This window comes from Haliaeetus albicilla, chromosome 3 (genome assembly GCF_947461875.1).
Source record: "Haliaeetus albicilla chromosome 3, bHalAlb1.1, whole genome shotgun sequence".
NCBI lineage: Eukaryota > Metazoa > Chordata > Aves > Accipitriformes > Accipitridae > Haliaeetus > Haliaeetus albicilla.
In genome coordinates, this window is record NC_091485.1 from 48,178,820 (window position 1) to 48,202,777 (window position 23,958).

General features: G+C 37.1%; 1 protein-coding gene across 4 annotated transcripts in view; it reads left to right on the forward strand.

Moving 5' to 3' along the window:
* The window catches only part of CPNE3 (copine 3), a 31,408-nt gene that overhangs the window by 438 nt on the left and 7,012 nt on the right, over positions 1–23,958 (forward strand). For 2 of the 4 annotated variants that reach the window (XM_069779622.1, XM_069779620.1), the window contains exons 2-13: positions 9,397–9,536; positions 10,142–10,321; positions 11,485–11,559; positions 12,022–12,093; positions 12,928–13,011; positions 14,629–14,718; positions 18,168–18,266; positions 21,039–21,125; positions 21,715–21,774; positions 22,533–22,666; positions 23,114–23,168; positions 23,270–23,321. In XM_069779622.1, coding sequence (XP_069635723.1) covers positions 9,405–9,536; positions 10,142–10,321; positions 11,485–11,559; positions 12,022–12,093; positions 12,928–13,011; positions 14,629–14,718; positions 18,168–18,266; positions 21,039–21,125; positions 21,715–21,774; positions 22,533–22,666; positions 23,114–23,168; positions 23,270–23,321 — 1,120 coding nt within the window. In that variant the 5' untranslated portion in view covers positions 9,397–9,404. Of the gene's footprint in view, positions 1–551; positions 573–2,940; positions 2,957–4,056; positions 4,200–9,396; positions 9,537–10,141; positions 10,322–11,484; positions 11,560–12,021; positions 12,094–12,927; positions 13,012–14,628; positions 14,719–18,167; positions 18,267–21,038; positions 21,126–21,714; positions 21,775–22,532; positions 22,667–23,113; positions 23,169–23,269; positions 23,322–23,958 lie in introns of those variants that run through there. The other 2 variants (XM_069779621.1, XM_009920890.2) reach the window with 2 other exon arrangements.

Genomic DNA, 23,958 nt, shown 5'->3' on the forward strand with positions numbered 1-23,958 from the left:
GTGGCCTTGCCGTGCCTCAGGAGCGAGTCCTCCGCCCGGCCGCCGCGGGGTTCGCCCCCCCTCCGGCCCGGAGGGAGGGAGCTGACGCCTTCCGCGCGTCGTGCCTTCGGGCTGCCGCCCGCCCCAGCCGCTTCACCCTTCCGGCGGGCGAGGGCTGTCCCTCGTACAGCCAGGAGACGGGCGGGGCTGGGGCTGGGGCTGCCGGCGGCAGCCGTCCTGACCGTCCGCTCCGGTGGCAGATCCCCTCGGGTGGCTGGCCCGCTTCCCGCTCCGCGGCACGGGCAGCTCTTCGCGGGGGACTGGGCACCCGCTTCTGCGGAGCTCCAGGAACCCCATCGGTCGCGCGAGTCGCCGTCCCTCAGGTAGCGGGGCGGGGCGGGGTTGAAGCGGTACCGCGGAGCACGTGAGCCGCGGGCGCGGATCTCTGGCGGTGTAACGCTGCTCGGGGAAGCGCCCTTTAGGAAGGAGGCTGCCGGGAGTCATCATCGTCCCTAAAAAAACCACGCGCTGTTCTTCCTGAGCTGCTGCTAGAGTGGGTGGTTGTTTTTTCCTTTCTTCACTGCAGCGCCACGGTATGTGTAAGACAAACCTTAGCCGACGTGCACGTTGTCGTATTTTTCCCCTCCGCTAGGGAAAAGTTAAAATGTGAAAGCTCTTCACTTTCGCTTCCGTGCTCGTGTCTTCAAAGTGCATTAAGTATCCTCAAGGTAATATGCAGCGCTCCGCCTCCGAAAGTTACGTTTGTTTTCTTGGGAGTTTTATGTCCCCGAAAGTTCGAGTTAAAGATGTTTCTGTGGCGGTACAAAAAAGTTTGTCTAGTAGAAGTCATTAGAGTAAAACTTAATGCCGGGTTTTTTTTCTTTTCAGTTGAAGTTTTAAATTTTAGCTTTATATATGTATAATCACAGCAGTGAGATGTTTCAAAGGGCATGCAGAACATCAACAAGCATTAGAAGAAAAAAAAAGTAAGCAAGAAAGATGTGTAGAGGAGCAAGGAGAACCAGACAGAGCTCCTTTTGTTTTTCTGTTATGCTGTTAGGGAGCATGCAGGGTTTTTCCAACAAGTACATTTGTATTAAATATCTCAGTATTAATCTATACAGATCCATTATATGTGACTGTTAGACTAATTTTAGTTCAGCTGTTGAAAGCAAAAGTCCATTCCTGGTAGGTTCAATAACTAAGCCATTGTTAAATGTCATCTGCCAGAATTCCAAGGTAGCAGTGCTGTACCACAGTGTTTTTACAGCCTTGTGTTATGCCCAAGGCGTTAATGTTTTTCCAGAATTTAAGGCTAGAGGGAAGCTATAGTAGCTGTTTTGTACCAACAACACCAAAGATCCTTCTTTTAGGGGTAATAAAACTAAAATCTCAATTCCACAAATAGGTTAATGTTATTACCTGGGGTGGTGTGGTTTTTTGGTTTGGTTTTTTTTTTCTCTCCTTTATTCTGATTCAGAATCAGATTCTGTCATTACCATGGTTTCCTTTACGAAACACCTTTAGGGACAAAGTTGAGCAGAAAGATATGGTTTTTTCCTTCCTTATTAATTCTGTTTATTTTCCAGTGAAAGTCAGCGTGCTCTTCCAATATAAATAATATATGGTCGAGTTAGTATTTGTAGGTATTACTTCCTGTTAAACCCAACAAAGTTACTTCTATTCTTGGATCAATTAGGCTAAGATTCGTAATGGCCCCTTCTAGCATCACATTGGAAGCTGTGGTGTGGCTTGTGCAAATGAGTAGACAGGAAGTAGAATTACGGTGCTCTTTACCATTTTGTGTTTAATTTCTTTGGTATAACTTTAATATTGCTTTAGATGAGATGCTGTTGCTCAGGGATTTAAGAATGACATTATTAAACATTTGAAGGATTTCTGAATGTAGGAGTTTTGGGGCTGGGTTGCTGCATCTGAAATTCTGTATAAGAAATAGTCTTAATGATTTGGATGACTTGCTTCATACTTTCTTCTGTGGTTGAAAGAAGACTGGGTCCTGTGGATCCTTCCCATCCTGTAGCTGGATCAAGTGCTCATGTTCACTCAGTGCTTTATCCAAGACACAGTTAGGAGCCAGCTGAATTAGTTCTAGTGGTGTCAACTTGCTTCTGGTGCTCCTCGCATTCAGGAGGGTTATTACGAAGTCCTCATGGTAGTGATTAGCAGATGTGCAATAATCTGGTGGTTCCAGGAAGCAGCATGATTGCTGTGAGCTTGTGTTCAGAGCCGCTGCCTACATATACACAGAGCATGTATGATGCTTCCCAGGCACAGTGAATGCAGAGTGCAAGTAGCTGCTATGGTACAGAATTGAAGCAGAGCTGACTGGAGAGCTCTTCGTTTGCCTATAGGAAGGTTTGAAATACATCTGGGCTATATTAATGTGTAATCTTGTGATTGTTGGTTTCAAGTTAGTGTTTACCCTGAGATACAAAATGTTATGCCGGACACTTGTGGGATAGTGTTTTTATGGATTTTTCTTAGGCAACCTTTAGCAGTGTAGGAAAGCATAGGATTCTTAGAGCATAAGCCACATTGGGAGTTTGCAAGCCACTGGTTTTGGTCTGCTTACTTTAAAACACTATCACCTTATTGGTAAAAAAGGGTTAAATGAATAGGACAAAAAAGGAAATCTGATTTTTGTTCTTAAAATCTTAAAGGGCTTTTCTTGCTGGACTTTTAAAATATCTAATTTATGTTGTAGTTTGTTCTGTAACAAAAGCTCTGAGTTTCCCATAAATAATCTTTACAGTGCTGTCGTCATGGACACATAGAACTATTGGACAGGTTATTTATTTTAAGAGAAGCTGTAGTTCCTCAAAGTATATGCATTTGAACCTGTTACTTTGATTGATATATGGGAATAACAATTCTTGGTTTTAATTTCCTTTCATTTCACATTTTAATGCTACTACTGAAGTTTTAGCCTTCTCCTGCACAGAGACAGACCTCTGAGGTAAGTTACCATAAACCCATTTTTAAGAACTGGTATTTCTAACAGTGAAGTGTCACAACATGCCAGACTTGAAATGGACTGTGAGGAGGATTAGTCTAAAACATGTGATCACTTGCATCTTTTTTCTGCAATAAAAAGCAGCAAGTTTTAGTGAGATACAAGTTTTTGTTTCTTGTGGATAATGTTAATTATGTAAAGTCAGTCAGTGGCTCTACAGAGAGAAATTGCAATGAAGAATACACAATTTGAGATACTATTCAAATTGCGTAGTTGATAGATTGTTTTCCATAAAGTAATTCATATAAAAATATTCTGATAAAACATAAACACAGGAAACACTTTTCCCCTGGTTGAATGCTGTCTGCTTAAAACAACTACATTTTAAAGTCAGGATGTCTGTCTTTCTTAATTTTCTTGTTCAGGGCACGATATTACCTTTTATAGTTTAGCTTGCTTGCATCAAAACATCACCCAAAATTCTTAAAATGCTTTTGTGTGAGGAGGATGCTGGGAAGAACCATTAGCATTAAAGATGTGCCTAAAGGGTGAACACACATATTCAAGGATAAAAAGGTCAACAGAAGGATGTTTAGAAATAGCTGTTTCTAAGTCATCTTGTGAACAGGCATCCCAGAAGTCAAATTAATAGTTCCTGGTCTGTGCAGTGAGATTTTTTTTTTTTTTTTTAAATAGAATTCTAAATATGTTCTTTGGCAATGTGACTTAATGATAGATTTTTATATATAGGAACTATCTACAAATAGTTGCCTGACTTGTTACACCAGTGTGCTACCAATCCAGCAGATAAATATTTAAACTGCCTGAGTATGGTGAAGCTTGTATAAATAGATGATTCATTTCCCATAAAGAAAATAATGTCTCTCTTCTCACACACTCATATGTCTCAGATTTCTTAAATATTAGCTCTTATTTTTGTTTGGCATAATCACCAGGAGAATGACTTCTGTGGTCATTAGGGTTTTATCAACGTAATCTCACTTGTTCAATTAAGAATGATATAATTCCTTCCTGCATTCTAAATAGTGAATGTGAGAAGATACAGCTTACACTCAAGGTTTTGTGTGATTCTTCAAATACAGAATGATGCAAGTTGAGATGTGTTACTTTGAGCTGCTTCGGTTGTTCAATTTGCCAGCACATCAGCTAGTGCCACAGGACAATTTTATCAGCTGTGTCTCCTGTAAAGAGCGTGAAAAAGAGGAGCCAGAATTCAGATTTAGAGGTATGGTTTTTAGAGAAGTCTCTAGTTTTCAAATGCAGTGATGAAATTAGGTTATGAAACAGTCTTCGCTGTTGTAACTTTATATGCAGTGTCAGCTCCTGTGAGGTGGTCAGTTTCCTTGAGAATTGAAGGGTTACCTTGAGTTTTTTTTAAATATACATTTATATACATGTAGTCCAAGTTCATTAGAAATTGTGTTGCTGCTAGCCCCGTCGGTGGAAAGAAGCATCCGTTTGTCATAATTTCATTGTCAGCTTCTTGCAGCAGATGTGGCATTTTCTGTGAGTATGTTGTCATTCTCTGTTCTTTGCATATGCAACTGTTATAGAGAGATGCTAGACAACTATGCTGAGATCATGGATTGAGCAGGTTATATTGTGAGATGGATGTTGTCTCCCAGGTTAATTTCATTTAGATCTTGTTTTGTCCATCTTTGTGCCAGCTCTTCACCGGAACCCTTCTTGTGAAAGGCTGTTGCAAGAAGCGCTGTTATTGCTTGCTCTGAGATGCAATAGAAGAGGTTCTAAGGAACACAGAGATCTTTACCACAAAAATTTCTGTTTGCGAGAAATGGTACCTTAATCCTGTCTGAAAGAGCAGAGACTGAACAATTGCATACACTGAATGTACAGGACAGTAAAGCTTCATATGTATTATTTCAGGTTTAGGCTTGGTTCAAGACTTTCATTTTCATAGTCTGTCTGAATAATTAATTTATTTCTGTGTTGTCATCTGCCCAGGTTCATGGGAAATGCTTAATAATTCAAGAAGGGTCTGAGCACTGCTTTTATGTGGTACTGCCTTTTTCAGTCTGGCACACAGTTTACATGAAATGCTTAAGTGTAGCATTATGGCTAGAAGATGAGCTGATCAGGAATAGACTTTATTAGCAAGTTCTGAAATGTTTCCCTTGCTTTTTCTGTGTCCATCTGGGCCCTGAGGTAACTACAAAGTGTGGATTTTTGGTCCATTGTCATTAGTAGTTTGCAGGAACTAGGAAATGTTCTGTGACAGCAACAGCTTACATCAGAACAGGTTTCAGACTTGTGACTAAAGGCAGTGATGCCAAACCCAGGTATAGCAGTGCTCACTTCATTAGTCTTTTTGTTATCTTGTAGTTATGTATTTTCTGCTTGTCAGATTGGGAAACACCTATAGTTATGAACATACCATTGTACTACTCTGGTATGTTATCTGCACAAGCCTGTACTCTCCTCTGGTATTGCAGCATAGATAGGGTTGCTGCAGTCTGACAGTTCCCAAGTGCTCTGTTAAAAGATTATTCTGATAATAGATCTGTTCCCTTCCAGGTAGAATGTCATGTTTACAGTTTCTGTTGAAAAGCAGACATTGGCTGGGTTATTTGGTGGATGCCACTTATCTTCGGTAGAATCATTAGTGGAATTCAGAGAACATTATGATCGGTGGAACTGCAAGACAAGACAAGTCCTCGATTTACAGTTTTGCTTTAGTAATGACAGCTCAAGCAGAAGGACTTGTAATATACTTAGTTGACCTAATCATGCTCTTGAGCTGCCTAGACATGGCATAGGATCAGGAACAAGTCTCTCCCTTGTGACTGTACATTGCTGCAGTTCAGAGTCTGGATGTCACAAGTTCTGCCATACAGTTTATAGTAATTTTCAGTCTTCTCCTGTCCAGAATTATCAGTGGTTTTGTTTTTTTTTAAAGCCTGATACGCTCCTGCGGTCATAAAAGCCATACCAATAGAAAGGACTATTAGCTGTCATCTGGCCTCATTCTGGTGTGCTTTACCTTACTTTACGGTGTACCCTACGTAGAGGACAAACAGTTGATAGCTTGAGAAAAGCAGAGGTTTCAATTATATTTGCCCAAAGGGGAGCATAGTTACTTTCATAACAATAACTAATTGAATAAAGAATTCTCTTGTTATGTGATGTAACTTACTGGTAGTCAAGGCTGCCAGAGCCCAAACAGTATCATCTGTCCATGTAAAGTTATTCCAGTATCCCAAATGTGCAAGTAATCCAGTCATGTATCTAGAGTATTTTGCATCTGATTTGCCTACTAGATCTGATAGTGTGTTGTAGAATGGTATTTCAGGAGGTAATGCACTAGTGCAGCCATGATTTTTTTACTTCCACTGTCCTGAAGAGACTGCAATTTGCCACACTGTATTCCATCAAGTCTTCAAAAAGAGCATGCTTACTCACCTGATAGTGACTCTGATCCTTGAGGATGTTTATCATATTTAGGAAGATATTTATCATCTTTAGGAATCCTATCACCCACCTCCCAAACCTGTTCTGGAAATTTTCACATAACACAGGCTTTCAGACGTGAGGAGAATTGGGTGGAGCTGGAGTCATTCTTCCTTTTATACAGTATGGGATTACGAGGATTCATGCAGTGTATGCAGAGCTCCAACAACCATGCTGTTTAAAAGACTTCTGAATTCACACATGTGAAGCATCTGTGTGCCCTCTGCAAGTTCTGTAATGACTGCAATGTAGTAAGAAAAGTATCTGTTGTTTATGTACCGAGTTTCACTACCATAAATACTGTTTTGGGTTACTGAGATATGACTTTTTCTCACTAGTATTTTACTAACTTTTAATGTTTATAATGTTATTGAAGATCAGGTTGTATACAACTATTTACTGTAAAACGTATCAGTTTTCTGGTGTTATGGATAGTCATGTTGTCTTTCTTTCAAGTAAAATAGCAAAATTAATTCTTGAAACGCATTAGTATTACAGACCTCTTCAACCCATTATACACATATTGATTCCTGATATTCTCAAAACCTCTGAGGAAAATGCCTTGCATTATTTTTCATCTCGGATTTTGCAAAACTGGAAATGGAAGGGATTAAAGGACCATCTCAGGATTTGGGAGGTTTTGCTTTTGTATCCGGGTTTCAAGTTGAGTATCCTCCACTTGGATAAATGCATTTTCTTGTTGTAAGTTGTCTTTTACCTAATGTGGACGCAATTATTACATCTCAAACAAGAGCATTTGCATTGCAGGGAAGGGAAGCAAGTTTTTTAATCCTTCCTTTCCCTGTGTGTTAAAGGATGCTTTTTGCATAGCACCTCTTTTGCTAAATCTGTTCTTTTCCCACATTAGATGCATAGTGGGACACTCAGTGACGTGAAGGGGGAGAGGGAGTAACAGAATTGATGTATTCATGTGAGAAAGTACTTGTGATGGAAGAGAACTGGGACACACACGTGCACACACACACACAAATGTACATGCTAAGTAGAAAAAGCTGTCCAGATTTTTAGGTTGACTGGATGGTATCCATTTACCAGTGATTTTGGAAACGTTACTTTAACAAAAGAAATGTGGCTACAAGTCCTTTTGGGGACTCTATAATAATAATAATGAGTTTCAAGGAAGTTAGAGCAAGAAAATTTTGAGTGTTTTTAGGAATATGTCTCAATTTAAGTTTGAATTCTGTTGAATTTCTTGAAAACCCTTTTTACTTGCTGTTGCAGCAGTGGGTATTAGGCCATCACTTTGTCAGCAGAAAGTTGTTTTTCTGGAAACAGCCATTGAGGAGTCATGCACTGGTCTGCACTGGATTCTATGGGCAAAGCCACTGACTGTTAATGAGCTCTGTCTGGCAGCCAGGAAAGCAACAGGGAATGGAAAATACCAGCACAAAAAGAGAACCAGGAAAAAAGGGACAGACTGCTTTTTAGGGGTATGCTTTCTAAACCTAAAAACCATTGGTTTAAAAACAATTTAAATACTTAGAGCTTCACTTTTTTTCCCCCTCAAGGACAATGACTGAAGCTTGGTAAAGTCATGGGAGCAGAAGATACTCAAAGATGGAATCACATTTAGGTGTTTGAGAGGTGCAGGAGGATTTCCATGAATCTGACATGCTTCTTAAAAATAATGTATGTGCATGGATGTTTGAGTGGTTCCTTTACAGATAATTTATATTTACTTCAGTCTCCAAAAGGTCCATCTCTAAGATAAAACGGAGACCGGAGAGGTAATGTGTGAAGTGTGCCCTAGTGGAATACAAGAAGCCTCAGGAAAATTCCCTCAGGCCACAGTGTTTTCTTTCTCCTGTTTCTAGTTTATTGTTCCTTTTTATCATATTCCTTTCCTTTTTTGCCTCTAAAAAAAGTTCCTTTTCACCAAAAGTTGTAAGAATGCAGCGAGAGGAAGAGAGATGGGTTGGGTTAAGTATAGTTACAGTATACTTGAACATGAATGTGTAGGATGCAAGTGAGCTGGCTAGATAGAAGCAGATGCCTTTGCTTCCTTATTCTGTTTAGTGTCTCATGCACTTTCAAGGTAAGTTAATCCACAGAGATACTGTGTCTAGACTGTGGACTTGCTGTAGAGAAGGAGAACCTGAAGCTACAGAGGCTTGGGAACTTCCAGGATAGGCTGCTTGTGGAAAGATTTGGAAGTTTTAGTCTCCGAGTCAAGGGCAATTGTACTGTAGAGACTCATCTCCCAAAGAGGTGTTGGAAATGATCAACTGTATTCCTGAAGAGTATAATTATAGAGATTTTTTTATGTAGAAAATATCTGCTGCTCAGACCTAATAAGGCTTGCAAATGCACATTATCCCGGTGTGGGATTCATAACTTATAATGAAGTTGGTTTTGTAGGTTTGTAATATCTGCTGGTCTTCTCAGTTCCCGTGGAGAATGATTGAGCTTAAGAGGAAATGTAAGAAAGCTTTTGGTTGTTCTTTTTTTTAAACGAACCTCCAGAAAGAAGAATAGCTCCTAATACTCAGTTGTTACTTGACTTCAAAGTTGTTTATCCCTATTATTAAAAATTGTAGTTGTTTTTGAAGATATACTAAAGCAAGATCACCTATGCTGTTACCCACCTAAACTCCTTGTCCAATCCTGCCATGTTCATGGCTTCAGGATGTAATTTAAAGCTTGCGAAGTTTTATTCTCAGCAGTTCAAACCACTGTACTTTTTGTGGTGTTTTCTATTTGGTTCCTCAAGCATTCTAAGAAACCTGATCTTGTTTCTTATGTGCAGATTTTGAAATGAAGTTTTATACATATGTGGCAAAGCCAATATTATGACAGTAATACTGTAATGTTGGTACATCATAAATCTTAAAATTTGCATTTGGAGCCTCAAATCTCGCTCCTGACAAGCTAATAACTCTAATGATCAGTCAGAGAGTTAATGCATTGTGACAATCCCATTGTTTGTTTTCTAGCTTAACAAATGGCGGCACAGTGTGTAACAAAGGTGGAGCTGACTATTGCCTGCACTAATCTCTTGGATAAAGATGTTGGTTCCAAGTCAGACCCGCTGTGTGTGCTTCTCCAGAACACGAGTGGTCAGCAGTGGTATGAGGTACAGTGTGATGCTTCTCATGAATCTGCTAAAAACACAGTCTAACTTGTTGGACCTTCTAAAATGCTGGAGTGTATGATTTTGTTAAAATATTTTAATTATATACCAGCACCTCTGAGTACTTTTCATTAGATTATGTCTATAATAGTTATACAGGCAGCACACTAATAATCGTTTTCTAATAAATATTTACACCTGTTTGATTTTTAGCACTGTTCCCCCAGCCATGTGTGGACCGACAGAAGAAGCCTTCTCAGTGCTTAAATGTGCTTTTATAAGTACAGTGCTCCAAAACTTGGGTCTCATCCTGGATTTGACAATATCAACATTCTTATTTAACATTCTTATGTTAGTCTTCCATATGCAGGAATAGGTACTCCTTATAGGGAGCAAAGAAAAACAGGTCCTCAAATATCTCTGACTTACAGCAGTGGGTTTTGTAATATAATGTGGTTATTTATATTTGATGGAAGGTTTGTAGGAAGATACAGCTTTATACTTTATAGCAAGAAGAACTTTTGAAAGTTTCTAATAAAATGTTATTTGATTGGAGTGCTTGTTTGGTTGGTGAAATACTGGATAAAGTGATATCTTTCTAATTGCAGGTTGATCGCACAGAAAGAGTTAAGAATTCCTTGAACCCAAAGTTTGCCAAGAAATTCCTAATTGATTACTATTTTGAGCTTGTTCAGAAACTTAAGTTTGGAATATATGACATTGATAACAAAACCTTTGATCTGAATGATGATGACTTCTTAGGAGAATTTGAGTGTACACTGGGACAAGTAAGTATGCAGATGATTTTCCTTAGAATTAAGAAAGTGTAAGTTACTGCAAATCATTAACCACTTTTACCTTAAATTTATCACTATGTTCTTGTGTAGTTGGGGTACTCCTACGCTGAATAGGATTCCCTTCATTTGTGTTTACAAGCCTCTTTATTTGCAAAAGGTCTTGAGATGATGCCCTGAAATGTACTCTAGGATGGTGACTGTCCAATTTGCTGTCTGAAAGTAAGTGGACGGTCAGTGAGCACAAAGTAATAATTGCTGTTTATTTACTCTAAGACTCAAATTATTATTTTTATGCTCCATAGAAAGAGAATTGGTGTTTAGCAGCATAAGAGTGTTCATAAGGGCCATGTTAACCTTATAATTTGCTTTCCACTCAAGGCCAGCAGTGATTCTGGTTGTGCTAACTGTTGATGTCACTCACATTTCCCTGCCAAATTCTGCTATTGGTGCTATCATAATGGGGCAGCTTTTTCTCAAATTGTTATTTCTAATAGATCCGTTGAAGGCACTTCTCAGGAGAGTCTACTTGTTTTTTTTCCTCCCCTGTGTCTAAAGTATTTTTATTTTAAGTGCATTATAAAGATGGAGGCATTGTGAAATGAAATTCAGTAACAATGTAAAATTAATCATTCATTCTTGAAGTAAAGAAGGACCTGTAGAATGAGTAGACACCCTTCTGATAAAGCATTGCCTGAAGAGGCTAGAGCAAAATCAACTGGATACACGGCAGGGGAGACTGATGTTTGTTTGTGTGACAAATACTGTGTTTATAAATCTGTTTGCTGAAGCTGTTATGAGATATGGCTTGCATGTGTTTGAATGGTATGTGTGAAAAACTTAGGAACAATTTGAGATTGGAACTTAAGGTATTACATTTGCCCATGTATGTATATCATGTTACTAGAAGACATTTTATTTCATATTGCTCCTGAAACTCTGCATGTGTTCATCTGCATATATATTTTAAAATTTTGAAGTGTATCAAGTATTACCTATTTATTCATAGGACATCATGGGAAGTAAATGTAATGTTGTCATCTTCATGATAAAGGAAACATTCCTAAAATGAAAATACTTCACCATCTCGTTTCATTCCTTTGAAAATCTATGAAATTGTGCTAATAATGCTTGATACTCAAATTTTGTCTTGGCAGGTTGTTTCTAGCAGGACTCTAACAAAACCATTAGTGCTTAAAAATGGCAGACCTGCTGGAAGAGGAAGTATTACGGTAAGACAATAAATCTCCTTAGCAATTATCCTTAAATGTTTTTGTGGCTTTTTTTTTTTTTTTTGTTAGTTAGTTAGTGGCTTGAACACAGTGAGTCTAATGTACTGTGCTGTAAAAAGTATCTTAAAGCATTTTTTCTTTCCCTTCACTAATATTTCTTTGTTATCCAAAAGGAGAGCAGCCCACTTTCTGCATCTATAAGTCTTATTGCATCCATCCAAATAATTAGGGCATCCGATGTGCTACTATTTGGGCAGTATCTTTGTCAGTGTCATCATCTAGTGAATCCCAATGTCAAATCAAATTGTTCTTCCCTCCCCCCATCCCATTTTTCCCATGCTTCATTTGTGAGCAAACATGTTTGGTTGGGTTTTTTTTATGGACCTGTCATAGGAGCGTTGAGAATATGAGAAAACAATGTAGTTCCTGAATACAAAATAAGTATTTTGTTTGCCTATCTAGATTACAGCAGAAGAAGTGAAGGATAACAGGGTGGTTGTATTGGAAGTAGAAGCAAGGAAACTGGACAGTAAGGTATCTGTGTGATTGCGGTTCTTTTTGATACAGTAATAAAATCAGAATCTTGTCAAAACAGGAAACATTAAAACGTTCATTCCTACTTTTTGCTGAAATAATGAAATCCATTAAGATTTTTCTTATACCAAAAAAAGAAATTGAAGAAAGATTTGCTTCAGAGTAACTTCATTGACTGTTTTGAAATGAATTGCAATGTATTTCTAAATAAGACAAGTGCATTGCAGGGATAGTCTGTGAATGGCATGCTTCCATTTAAATGTAAATCTTTACATTTAATCATAAAGATAAGGGAGTTTTGGTATATCCATTGGTTTGAATAGCTGTATAAATGATTACCCGTTAGCTCTCTGAAGTAAATGGTGAAGAGTGTACTTGGAGTGTATAAATCTGTTACATTAAATATTTTGGGGCAGGCTAAAATTACTGTATTTAGAAAGACTTTTAGAAGGAAAATAAAAAAAAAATTAATAATGGAAAAAATGTTATCATTTTTCCCAGTCAATTTAATGATACTTTTCTGAACTGGATGAAATCCTTAGTTTCCTAACTATCCATCACAGTACTTATTCGTGTAAGTATTCTTTTGCTTGAACTGTCAGGTATTTACTGTGTGGACATTACAGAACTTTTATCCTAAATTGATGGACATGCCCTGTTTTCTTTCTCTCTTTCACAGGTGGTAATATAATCAGACTAAAGCTTTTTCATCCAAAGCTTTTGTTCCCTGAATATTTAGTTTACTTTTTGTTAAGCTAAGCATGTTTTAACTAGCATTTAGTGGCATTCATGCCACAGGCTGTTCTGGGATAATTACATGTTCTTTAAATACAGGACTTTTTTGGAAAGTCAGATCCTTATCTGGAATTCCACAAGCAGACTGGAGATGGAAACTGGGTGATGGTTCACAGAACAGAGGTAGGATATTTTCAGTCAACAACCTAGAGATTAACATTATTTGATTTCCAGTGTGTCACAGCACTAGAGGTACAGTGCCTTACAAAAGGAAGAGAATGATCTGGCAGTTGACATGCAGACCAGTTAGAAACCACCTCTGCTCTTCCACTGATTTTTCTCATAGAACAGGAAGTCTGCCTTACTCTGATTCTGATGTGTGCCATCCTATTGTAAAGGAAAATACCTTTTTTTTTTTTTTTTAAACTTTCTGCAACCCTTTTGAAAAGGTACTGCATACTCATACAGGGACATTTGTCTTGGTGCTACTCTGAGGGTAGAGCTTGGGCATTCCTATGACTGCTGTTCTTATGTCAGTATCACCTCGCAGTACTGTTTACTAATAAATGTAATCATACCAAATGCTTGCATAGCAAGGGCAAGTCAAGGATTATGCTGGGTGAGGGAAAACATGCTTGAGCAGCAGCCTTCCACCCAGGAGGAGGTGCAGAGGTCCCGTGACAACAAGTGACAGGGTAGGAGTAGGTTCAAAATATCTCACTGTAGTGGAAGCTCAGGCCCTAGTCACAACTGAGGTACTACTGTGTGCATTTGAAGTGGTGACTGTATTAATTTTGAAGCATGGATGTTGAAGAAGTATAAATCCTTTTTGTGTCAGATTTATAAAAATAGTTTCTCTCATGAGGTGGTTCTTCTGCATAAAATGTGTCTTTTCCATAAGGATTTCAGTCATCTTCAATTTCAGTAATGAATCCAGAATTCGCTGTTCCAGCCTAGAACTGGCTGGAGGATTAGTTCTTTATGTTACAGATTTTAAAAACCTTTTTATGTTACTAACTTTTATTTACTGTTTTCATTTTCAAAAGAGAGGTTTCTTTCACTGCACTCCTACAGTGCTGGAAGTATAAGTATTACTATTATTAGGTAGTATTAATTAAGTATTGCTTGTTGTGTGTAGTTTCCTGTACTTTATAGTATCATTATTTGGTGTATTGGGTGTATTACAGATACTTTCCTGTTGACAAATTCTGAAGATCCTTCAGTATTATTCTTAAATATCACTTATTTAGCATTCAGCCTGGGAGACCTTTTATCCTCATGCACTGTTTCTGCTTAACCATACCATGAATTTCTTGAGGGAGTATTTTGATAAGTGGCATTTCAGAATAAATATAAGCTGGAGTGAACTGTAATCTCCAGAGTATTGATGTATTCAGAAATTCCAATGTAATCTTTTTTCATGTTTTTTTGGTAGGTCACACTGTTATATATGTTTTTGTGTAAGTATATATGTATGTGCTTATTAAAAAAAAAAGTCAACGTTTATGTAAAGATTAATTTTTTGCAGTGTAGTAGCTGAATGATATAGTAGATCCCAGTGCAGTCTAGAAAAATATGGAGTTGAAAGATACCATCTCTTTTGGAGAATTATATTGCATGTTAAGAATGTTTAGTTTGTTTACATGCTGTATGTTAGGATTTTGATCACAGGAAGTGATTGACAGCAACATTAGTCAACTGGTTTTGCTTACAACATTCATGGCATGAAGGTATTAGCCATTATGATGACTATTTTCCACTCTGGTGAACAATACTATTCTGTCTTTTTTTTTTTAACAGGTTATTAAAAACAACCTGAATCCTGTATGGAGGCCCTTTAAAATCTCTCTCAATTCTCTGTGTTACAGTGACATGGATAAGTCAATTAAGGTAATGTATATGAAATGTGCGTATAAATTACCACATTGAAAAAATTAGAATATGTAATAAATGGAAGTTGTGTTATTCTATTGCCTCTTTTTGTTTCAAATTGAATTGAAAGTATTGGGTTTCTTATTCTTACTTGAAAGTCACAGATGTATGCATGTTTCAGGGAAAAAAATATATTTCACATTAGTGATGCATCATGTGGTAAAAGTTGGCCTTTGAAAGTCTGGGAAACCAGTTGAATGCAAGTAGCTTTGAAATGTCCAATTCAGTTTTGTATTTGGATTGTACAGTTTTAGTGTTGCATCAGCCAATATTGGTGGTATTAAGATACTGTATAGTGAAAGATGCATGATAAAGGCTAGAATATGCTTTGTTCTATGTTATGGATTTGTTAATACTTTGGTACTGGTGCAAGAGGTAACACTAAAGAAATTCGTAATATACTACCTGATACAATTAGTTACACTTAATATACTAGCTGAGATAAGATGTGAACCAGATGTCTCTTGTGGATACCAGATGTAGTGACTTTTTCTGCTCAGATAAAACTGAGCTTTCTGTTGGAAAGTCAGCCAAACCTGTGAAATGATAGTTCTACCAGGACTGGTCTTTAACTCTTTGTATCTTTAAATCTTACCTTGAATAAGTTATGTTTAACTTCTGAATGTTTTTCTTCAGGAATTCCCTTCAGGGGTGGAATTGAAGCTAAACAACCAATCAAAATGCCATTTATAAGTTATTATGAACATGTTAGGAGCCTGGCATTTTAGCATTTGAAAAAAACCAAACCAACCAACCAGTTTACTTGCTGTTCTTCCTCTGGGAAGGAAAAATGAGAGCATGATCTGCATGTGACAGGTATTAGTCATATGACTTGAGGCAGTCCTGGAAAAAGCTTAAGAGCCATAGGGATCTGGGTGTTACAAGCACCTGTATAGATTTAAATACATAATTACAGAGCAGACTAATGAACAACTTTACAAGCCCAGAACCTGCTTCCCTTACTGCTTCTGTGTTTTTTCCTTCTCATTCCTTTCTGCTTCCCTTTTCCCCAAAATAGCTGTAACAGCTCTTACATCTCCATATACTGTAAATATATTTTTCTTTTTCAGTAAACAGCCATACTAAAACTATAGACCATTGATTAAAATATATCTGTTGAGGTGGAGTCATTCTCAGCTCTGTCATCATTTTAATAGTCTGTTCTTTGGAATCTTACCTCAGAAGTGTAGGTTTATTTCCAGCAGAAGTAGATTTTACTTGGAGTTGTTACGGACTTGCAGACAGACAGTAGGATTATGTCTCGTCTTAGAAATCTGGGAGCTATCACTTCAAACATTAAAATGCAGACAGAATTATATTGTAATGTTGTTGAAGGATTAAACAATACTCTTAACACTTTCATATGCGCACAGTTGCATACGTAGTGGGCTATTTATCATAGTAAGTAAACCCACCAACTTTTCCATAATGAGTGGCTTTTCACCTATTTAATGGCTTAGTTTGTGTATCCCCAGCAATGCACAAACCAAGTTGATTCTTTATCTTTTAGACTTATTGCTATATTCCATGTGAGTGTATTTGCAGTCAGTGAAGTTTTTCTGTCTTGAAAATGTAAGCCTTTCATCCTGAGCAAGAATGCCTGGTTCTGCTGGGGAAAATATATATGCAATTTTATCACATAGTTCCCTAGTGGTACTGTGTGTCCATGAGAGCATACCTGGAACAAAAGAAGTATTTCTATCTTGCCTGGAGTAAGTATTGAAAATTGGCTTAGATGGTTCACATATACCAAGCAAGACAAACTTTGATCCCTTTGAAAGGAAAAAGAAATAACTGTGCTAACTGTGAACAGGTATCATAACTGTTGGCTCAGGAAATGTCTTCAGTTTTAAATTTCAGGTACTGAGGCACTTTGGCTGAGTATTTGATTGGCTTGATTTATGGCATTCAAAAGAATTTACATAGTATCTGCCATGAACTTTAGTCTGTTGGTTCTGTGGCTGCTTGTATGAGATTTAAGTTGCTATTGAGTGCATGTGCATGCATTTTATTTATCTACTAGTGCATTCAAAATGTTGTAGGAGTAGTGCAAGTCACAACATAGAGGCATGTTTTGCACAGCGTAGAACTTGAAATCTATGCATCTTATTTTGTACTACAATGTTACTGTTTGTTTTCAGAAAGTTAATTCCTCTCAGATGCTCAAGTGTATGTTGAAGTTGTTTGTTTTACTTTGTTATTCCTAAATGAAGTGGCCAAGTAATCAACTAAATTGTTTCTTGAATATAGTGTAAAATTTTTTCAATCTGGAAAGACAGACATGAAAATAGCTGTTCAGTTTAACCCATATATGTTCAGAAAAGTTTTTCTTGAAGTTTATGTTTTGATTCCAAATAATGGGTGATTTCTACTTTGACTCTTGATTTATTATTTATCATTACTATTGTTAAATTATTTTGATTTGATTAAGTTAGCTAGCATGTCTGTGTTGCTAATCTGAAATAAAATACCAGAAGTGGATAGAATTAGCATATGCTATTATAGATAATATATAGAAAGGCAGTTGGGTCATATTCATAAATTGAGCTTTTAAAAAACAAAAATTGAGGACATACAAGGTTAAAGTAACAGTGGTAAAATTATGCTCACTCAAAATGAGAGGTTCTCAAAGAGAAAAAAAGTCTGTTTTTCACTTGTTCTGCCTTCTTTGGTGGTGAAAGATGAGTTGATTGAATAATAAAACTTAGCATTAAACATTGAATACAGGAAAAGAGGGATTTTTAGTTGACATTCAGATCCATGAAGTGTGGATCATAGTGACTGTTTAAATTTGCTGATCTTAAAAAAAAAAAAAAAAAAAAAAAAAAAAAAAAAAAAAAAAAAAATCTTGTTTCTAGATTTAGGGCTAAACCTTCATATACTTATAAATTCTAAGTTTATCTTGAAGATTTGTAAAGTAATATAAAAGTATTAAAACTCTTGTGATCCCTGAATAACTATTTATTAAATTTTTAGCTGGATGGTCAGAGATAGTTAAATTTCCTTAATACCTCTGAAAAATTAAGTCTCTTAATCCATCATGACAGTAAAAAAACATACATTGTTTTCCTACTCTTCCTGATACCCCCTCACTCCCCAAACATAGTTAAATATAATTGATCTTACTCGCTCACGCGGGACCTGACACTGCTTAGTATTCTTGTCTCTTCTTCACTGCAGTGGAAGATCTGAATTGAAACTGGGTATATTGGCTTTTACCCAGTCTGTAATTTTTAGATGTAACTCTATGCAATTCTAAGACTGCAATGTGAGGAAAAACTCCATGTTATAAGACATCTAGGAATATTTTGGGTGTCAGTTTTGGCTGAACTAGAAATGCCATTGCAGTGTTTATTGCTTTTGTAGGGCCGTTTCTGTTACTAACACTGAACAATGCTTCATTTTAGGTTGAATGCTATGACTATGATAGTGATGGGTCTCATGATCTCATAGGAAGTTTTCAAACTACTATGTCAAAACTGAAGGAAGCATCTCGGTCCTCACCTGTAAGTCTTACATAGTCTAAGCTGCCTGTGTGTTTTTGATAAGCTGTTTTACTCATTTTGGAGCAAAGCTTAACACCACTTGACTTGCAGGTATTGAAGTAGTGTTAGGCTACACCTTAATGCTACTGTAGTTGAGGCTGACTCAGCATTTACATTATGCATCCACTTCCCTAGGATTAGTATCTTGGTTACAATTTTTAGTATTACATATCTAAATACCCAACTGTCAGCACAAATGAATTTCACTAATCATAAAAACACAGAAATCAAAAAATTTAGCATGTCAAAGGACAGAATGCAGTACAAATTTCACTGCAGTTAAAAGGCCAAAGCTTGTAGTATTTTTTTCAGGTTTTACTTAGTCCTTTATTTCAAGTATGGCACTTACCAACTGTCATGCATAGTTCAGTGAATATGAAAACAATTCAACATTTATGGTACTGCAGAAGAATGCAACTGAATGTGTTACATTAGGTGGCTCTTATTTAAAGTGAAATTACCCTTTATGTTCTTACGAACTGTAACAATTTGCAAACCTTTTAATAGACAAGGTTTACATTTAGAAGGTGGCATAGCAACCTTAACGTAAAAGTCTTTGTTTTATGGACATGTATGTTATCAAAATATTTTACCATCTTTTCCTTTCATTCTGTAAAACCTGTAGAACTGCTCCTGCATTTAATAATAATGGGATATATATACAAGAGTGCCTGCCTGTACTTTTCTAACATCTTGAATGTTGCATTTGTACTGAATTCTTCAGAGCTGTTTAATGTGAAGAGTTAACCTTGTATGTAGTGGGTTTTTGATTGCTGCTTTGTGCCTTGCCATGCTTTTCTTTCAGATACCTGTTTCTGAATTAATTTTGAATTATGCACGGTTTAGTTTAATGCCTGTTAAGGTTTTATATTGTTTGTAAGAAATTTTGGACTCGTATCCTACCTATATAATTCATATGCTGCCTAGTTGGAGCTCTTAGGTGTTTTCTCATTTTTTCTAGATTTTCAGGGGCCAGATGGTATCAGTTTAGCTTTCGATGCTGACAGTGATCCTTCTTATTACTGTAATTAAATTGTGCAAAAAAAAAAAATCAGGGAGCAGAAGGGTTTCATAAAATCATTTTTTCTGCTTTTTTTTAAATGAAGACTTTATGAATCTTCTAACAAGATGGTTTTCTTAATTTTTTTTTAATAAAAAAACATTGCACTTTTGTTGTGTAGCAGTGTCATAAATTAAACAAACCTAGCAGGTTAGTATGTTCACATTTTCAAGCACATATTTTTTGTAAGAACTGTGATAGTGCGTTCCCATGCAGTGTGAAGTGTGTTGGGTAAAGGCTCTTTGAGAACACAAATGTCTGTTTTCATTGTGCCCCTAGCAGCATAATAGGTGCGGTCTCTTTTGAATTTAAGGAAAAAGTATTTTAAGTTATAATCTGCCTGTGCTGGTTTTGGAAATGCTTTAAGAAAGTTATTTTCATGAGAACTGTGGCTATACCTACTCTAAGTAACTTTCTGCTGTGTCAGTAAGATGAAGTGAAGATAAGAGACAACACAACTAATGTGCTCCAGGTTTCTTCTACTTTTAAAAGGAACTAACCTCTGATCCTCTGTGATCTGATAATTTGATAATGTCTGTAAAATATTTCTAGTGCACATTAGAATTTGACTTTATATATTCCAAGCATGATCTTTAGTTACTCCCACGATTCTGACATCAACTGCGCCTGTGGGAGATTTGGCACAACTTCTTTGAAGTTTATTTGAGGTGAGCATGGGTGTGCCTGTATCCTCAGTTGCTGAAAAAGCTGGTCTTGTATGACTGAAGGGAATGAATGGGTGGCTTTTCATTCTCTGGAGAATTGCTGATTTCTGCCCCCCCCCCCCCCCCCCCCTTAAGGTGTATCTTCCCCCTAAGCATGCTGTTAGTGAGCTCTGGTTGGAGGATGATAAAATGTAGTTGAACGATTGTAAATGCTATGTATCTCATGGCTGTTATTAGTGAGTACCTCACCAATTGACATAGTACTAAAGTAAGTCAAATAGAAGTGATGCTAGGGGTGAAATGTCCAAAAAAAGAAGGTAAAAAAGAGGCATGTAGACTTCTCAGGTGCTGACCTTGTTAGTGCATTTTTTCACTTGATTAATTGCAAGATCACTTCTTAAAACTTAATTAATTTAAACCAAAGCAGTGGAACCTATTTCTGGCACTGAGCCAGAATACATGTCTGGAATACCTCCTCAGACTATTTATGCATCAGACACGCTGCATTGTGCCGTCATGACTGCATGATGGCAGGAGCTGCTTAACCTGGCTAGCTGTTGATTACACTCAGAGGTTAAGTTATTGGTTTAGTTGATGAAGCTTCAACAACTGAGTTGGGAAAGCTTAAACATATCCCTCTTATCTCATGTGTTACTGCCACAGCTGCTGGAAACAGTGATGCTTTGCCTGAATCACTGTATCTTTACCAAAAAGAAAGTTGTTAACAGAATCCTCAGAGGGAAAATGGTACAGAATTTCTTTGTCTGGTTTGAAATACAGTTGTCTGAACAAATGTATTTGTAAGTTTTTGAGTAAGAGAGGTTTTCTGTCTTGATAATGGGTTTTTTTGCTGATTTTGAGCAGGCTGGGTTTAATTTTGCCGGATAGTGAAATAAACTGCATTTTTAATACAAGCCCAAAGTATCAGTCCTAGAATAATGAATTTTTAAATTTGCTGCGTAAATGATATTTATAGTGCTTTTGTTGGATTTGTTTGCATCCATGCAGGTTGAATTTGAATGTATCAATGAAAAGAAAAGACAGAAGAAAAAAAACTATAAAAACTCTGGCATTGTGAGTGTTAAGCACTGTGAGGTCAGTAATATATTCTGGTATAACTCTGTTTTTAAGTGTTCAGGCATAACAGTTCTTATCTAGTATGCCTTCACCCTCAACTTTAAAATGTCTGAAAGTTCCAGACACAGTAAATATTTAAGAGCTCTGATTCATATAAGGAGACAGACTGACAGCTGAATCATGTGTCTGTCCTACCCTATCTCCTCACTTTCTCTTGAAGATGCCATCTATATGGCAAAGGTCGCTTACCAATTTGTAAGGCCATTCCTGAACCACTGCATTTCCCAAGTCACTGTTTTATGGTGAATTAGAATCTGGTAAGTCTGTTGTAATATGTTGTTTTATAAATGATAGTGCTTTTGGAGCTTCTTTGTTGTCTGTCTGTAATTTTGTAAAAGGCCTGATCCTGATGCACTGAGTGTGTGATGGCATACGCTATAAATATCCTCACTGCAGTGGGTGGATGGGATATCTATAGAGTAAAAGTAGTGCCTTGCATGGGTGAAGATAACAAATCCGGAACCTCAAAAGTTGCTGCAATAATACTTATTGTTTTTCTCCCATTAAAAAAAAAAAGTCAATTTCTATCTTTAACTTCTATTTTTAGATCCTAGTAGAATGCACATTCCTTGATTACATCATGGGTGGGTGTCAGCTGAATTTCACAGTAAGTTAAATCATTTATATAAAGTAGCTTTTGAGTTTTGGAACAAACTGAAGCATATAATTGATTGCCCGTGCTCTTAATTTGATTATTGGGGGGTTTTTTTTGCTGTTGTTGTTCTGTAGCATGGAGGGGGGAAGCCATTTTGCTAGAGCCCATCTAGTCTGTTTAGAAAAAATTATTTTCCTTACTCAGGGCACAAAGTTCTGAACCTGTAGTTAGGAGACCAAGGAGACATTTACAGTTCTCTGATTTCCTTCAAGTTTCCTTTTCCTAAGGGCTCCCCCGCCCACCCTTTTTCTGACCAAGGATTTCACTTTTGCCCTTAATGGTGGTTTTCAAGGCCCTTTGCCATTGAGGTCAGAGAACGAACTATCTGTAGGCTTCTGTGATGTCTGGCTAGTCGTACTTCTGAGACAAAATATGTGTATGGCAAGATACAGGATGAAATTAATGTAACAGCTATTGAAGAGCTGCTGTGAATGGTAACTGAAAGTAAAAACACAGCAAAAACCTGACAGATAAAAGTCATTTCAGCCCTTCTGAGAGATGCAGAGCCTTCTGCTGGTTTTGTAGTGGCATTGTTTTAAGAGTGTTAATATTCCAAGAAACCTGCATCTATGTATTGTGCCTATTAGATTTGTAGATGTCCTGGTAACTACTATTTACAACTCTTTCATGATTTTCACTTTGGCTTTGCCAGAGATAAGAAACATAATTTACCTCTAACAGCAATTTGATATACATATTGCATTTGACAGGTGGGAATAGATTTTACAGGGTCCAATGGGGACCCTCGCTCTCCAGACTCTCTGCATTACCTCAGCCCTAATGGAGTTAATGAATACCTAACAGCCATTTGGTCTGTAGGAATGGTCATTCAGGATTATGATACGTAAGTTTTAGATTTTCATTTAAATAATTTTTTAGGTATGTATTGATTTTTGTGGTAGTTTCTTAAACTGGTGTTGAAGATGCCAGCAGATATATTGGAATGAAACTTCTGAGCTGAAATGTAGAGCTAAAAAATTCTTCATAATCACTGCACGATCGCATACTCAGAAGCAGAAGCTTGTGTCTACAGCAGACAAGCAAGGCTTTTAATCTGTGATGTAAAGAGCAGCATTAATTTAAATAAATGCTTGCATTCTTGCCAATTTGGTGGTAAAGATTGGTTTTGGTCCTAGAAACAGTTATGGGGGGAACTTCCATTTAATTTTGCCTCTTAATGCTTAATAAACAGCATTTTTAATGCTCAAAAGCAGCACTGATTAGCTAACTTACTGAACTGTGACAGCTTTTAAAGGAACACACTTCATTTTCTTTAAAATTACTTTTTTAGAGATAAGATGTTTCCAGCCTTTGGATTTGGTGCACAAATTCCTCCTTCCTTTCAGGTAATGGGATATGTAAATGCACTACATGAGACAACTAAAAGCACTTACTTCAGGAGGAGATTGTATATACAGTCCTGACTATGTCTTTTGTGTATTGGCAGGTGTCACATGAGTTCCCATTAAATTTTAACCCATCAAACCCATTCTGTAATGGTAAGTCTGAGAAAGACCTAGAGAATAAAATGTCGAAGGTGAAGGGATAAACACACTTGAAAAGTGAACTGTGAAGCATGTTGTTCTAATTAAATAATGAGTTTAGTCATGTAGCAGGAAACAGTTTTATGACTGTTTTCTTAGTTAATATAAATAGCATTTGGTCTCTCTTCTGTAATGATTTGTGAAATAAGTGTTTTAAAGAGCTAGGGCACAGTACAGGTAAGCTGGGAAGGGTTCTGTCATGTTGTCAAGCCACTTCATTCTACTTCACTGCTGGCGTGGAGTTGTCTGGTTTGAGTATGATCCTAGTGCCTGTTCAACGTGGCCTCTCTGATCACACTAGTAACTACCACAAGCTGCCAGGCAAAGGGAACTGTTGTAATTAGTTACACACACTTGAGTGTATAGTATTTCTATTCACATAAAGCCAAGCATGTTAAGCATGTGCATTAAGCATTGGTCAAGCTGGAGGCCTCCATTGCTCATGAATAATTCTTTTTTTTATCATGATTAGTTTTAAATCTTTGCATCATCACTTTAAATAACTGATATATACAGTGTTTTAGGAAAATGGAGTGCTTCAAAACATCCTAATTCTAATATGAAAAAAATAATATGATCTATTTGTGTTCTC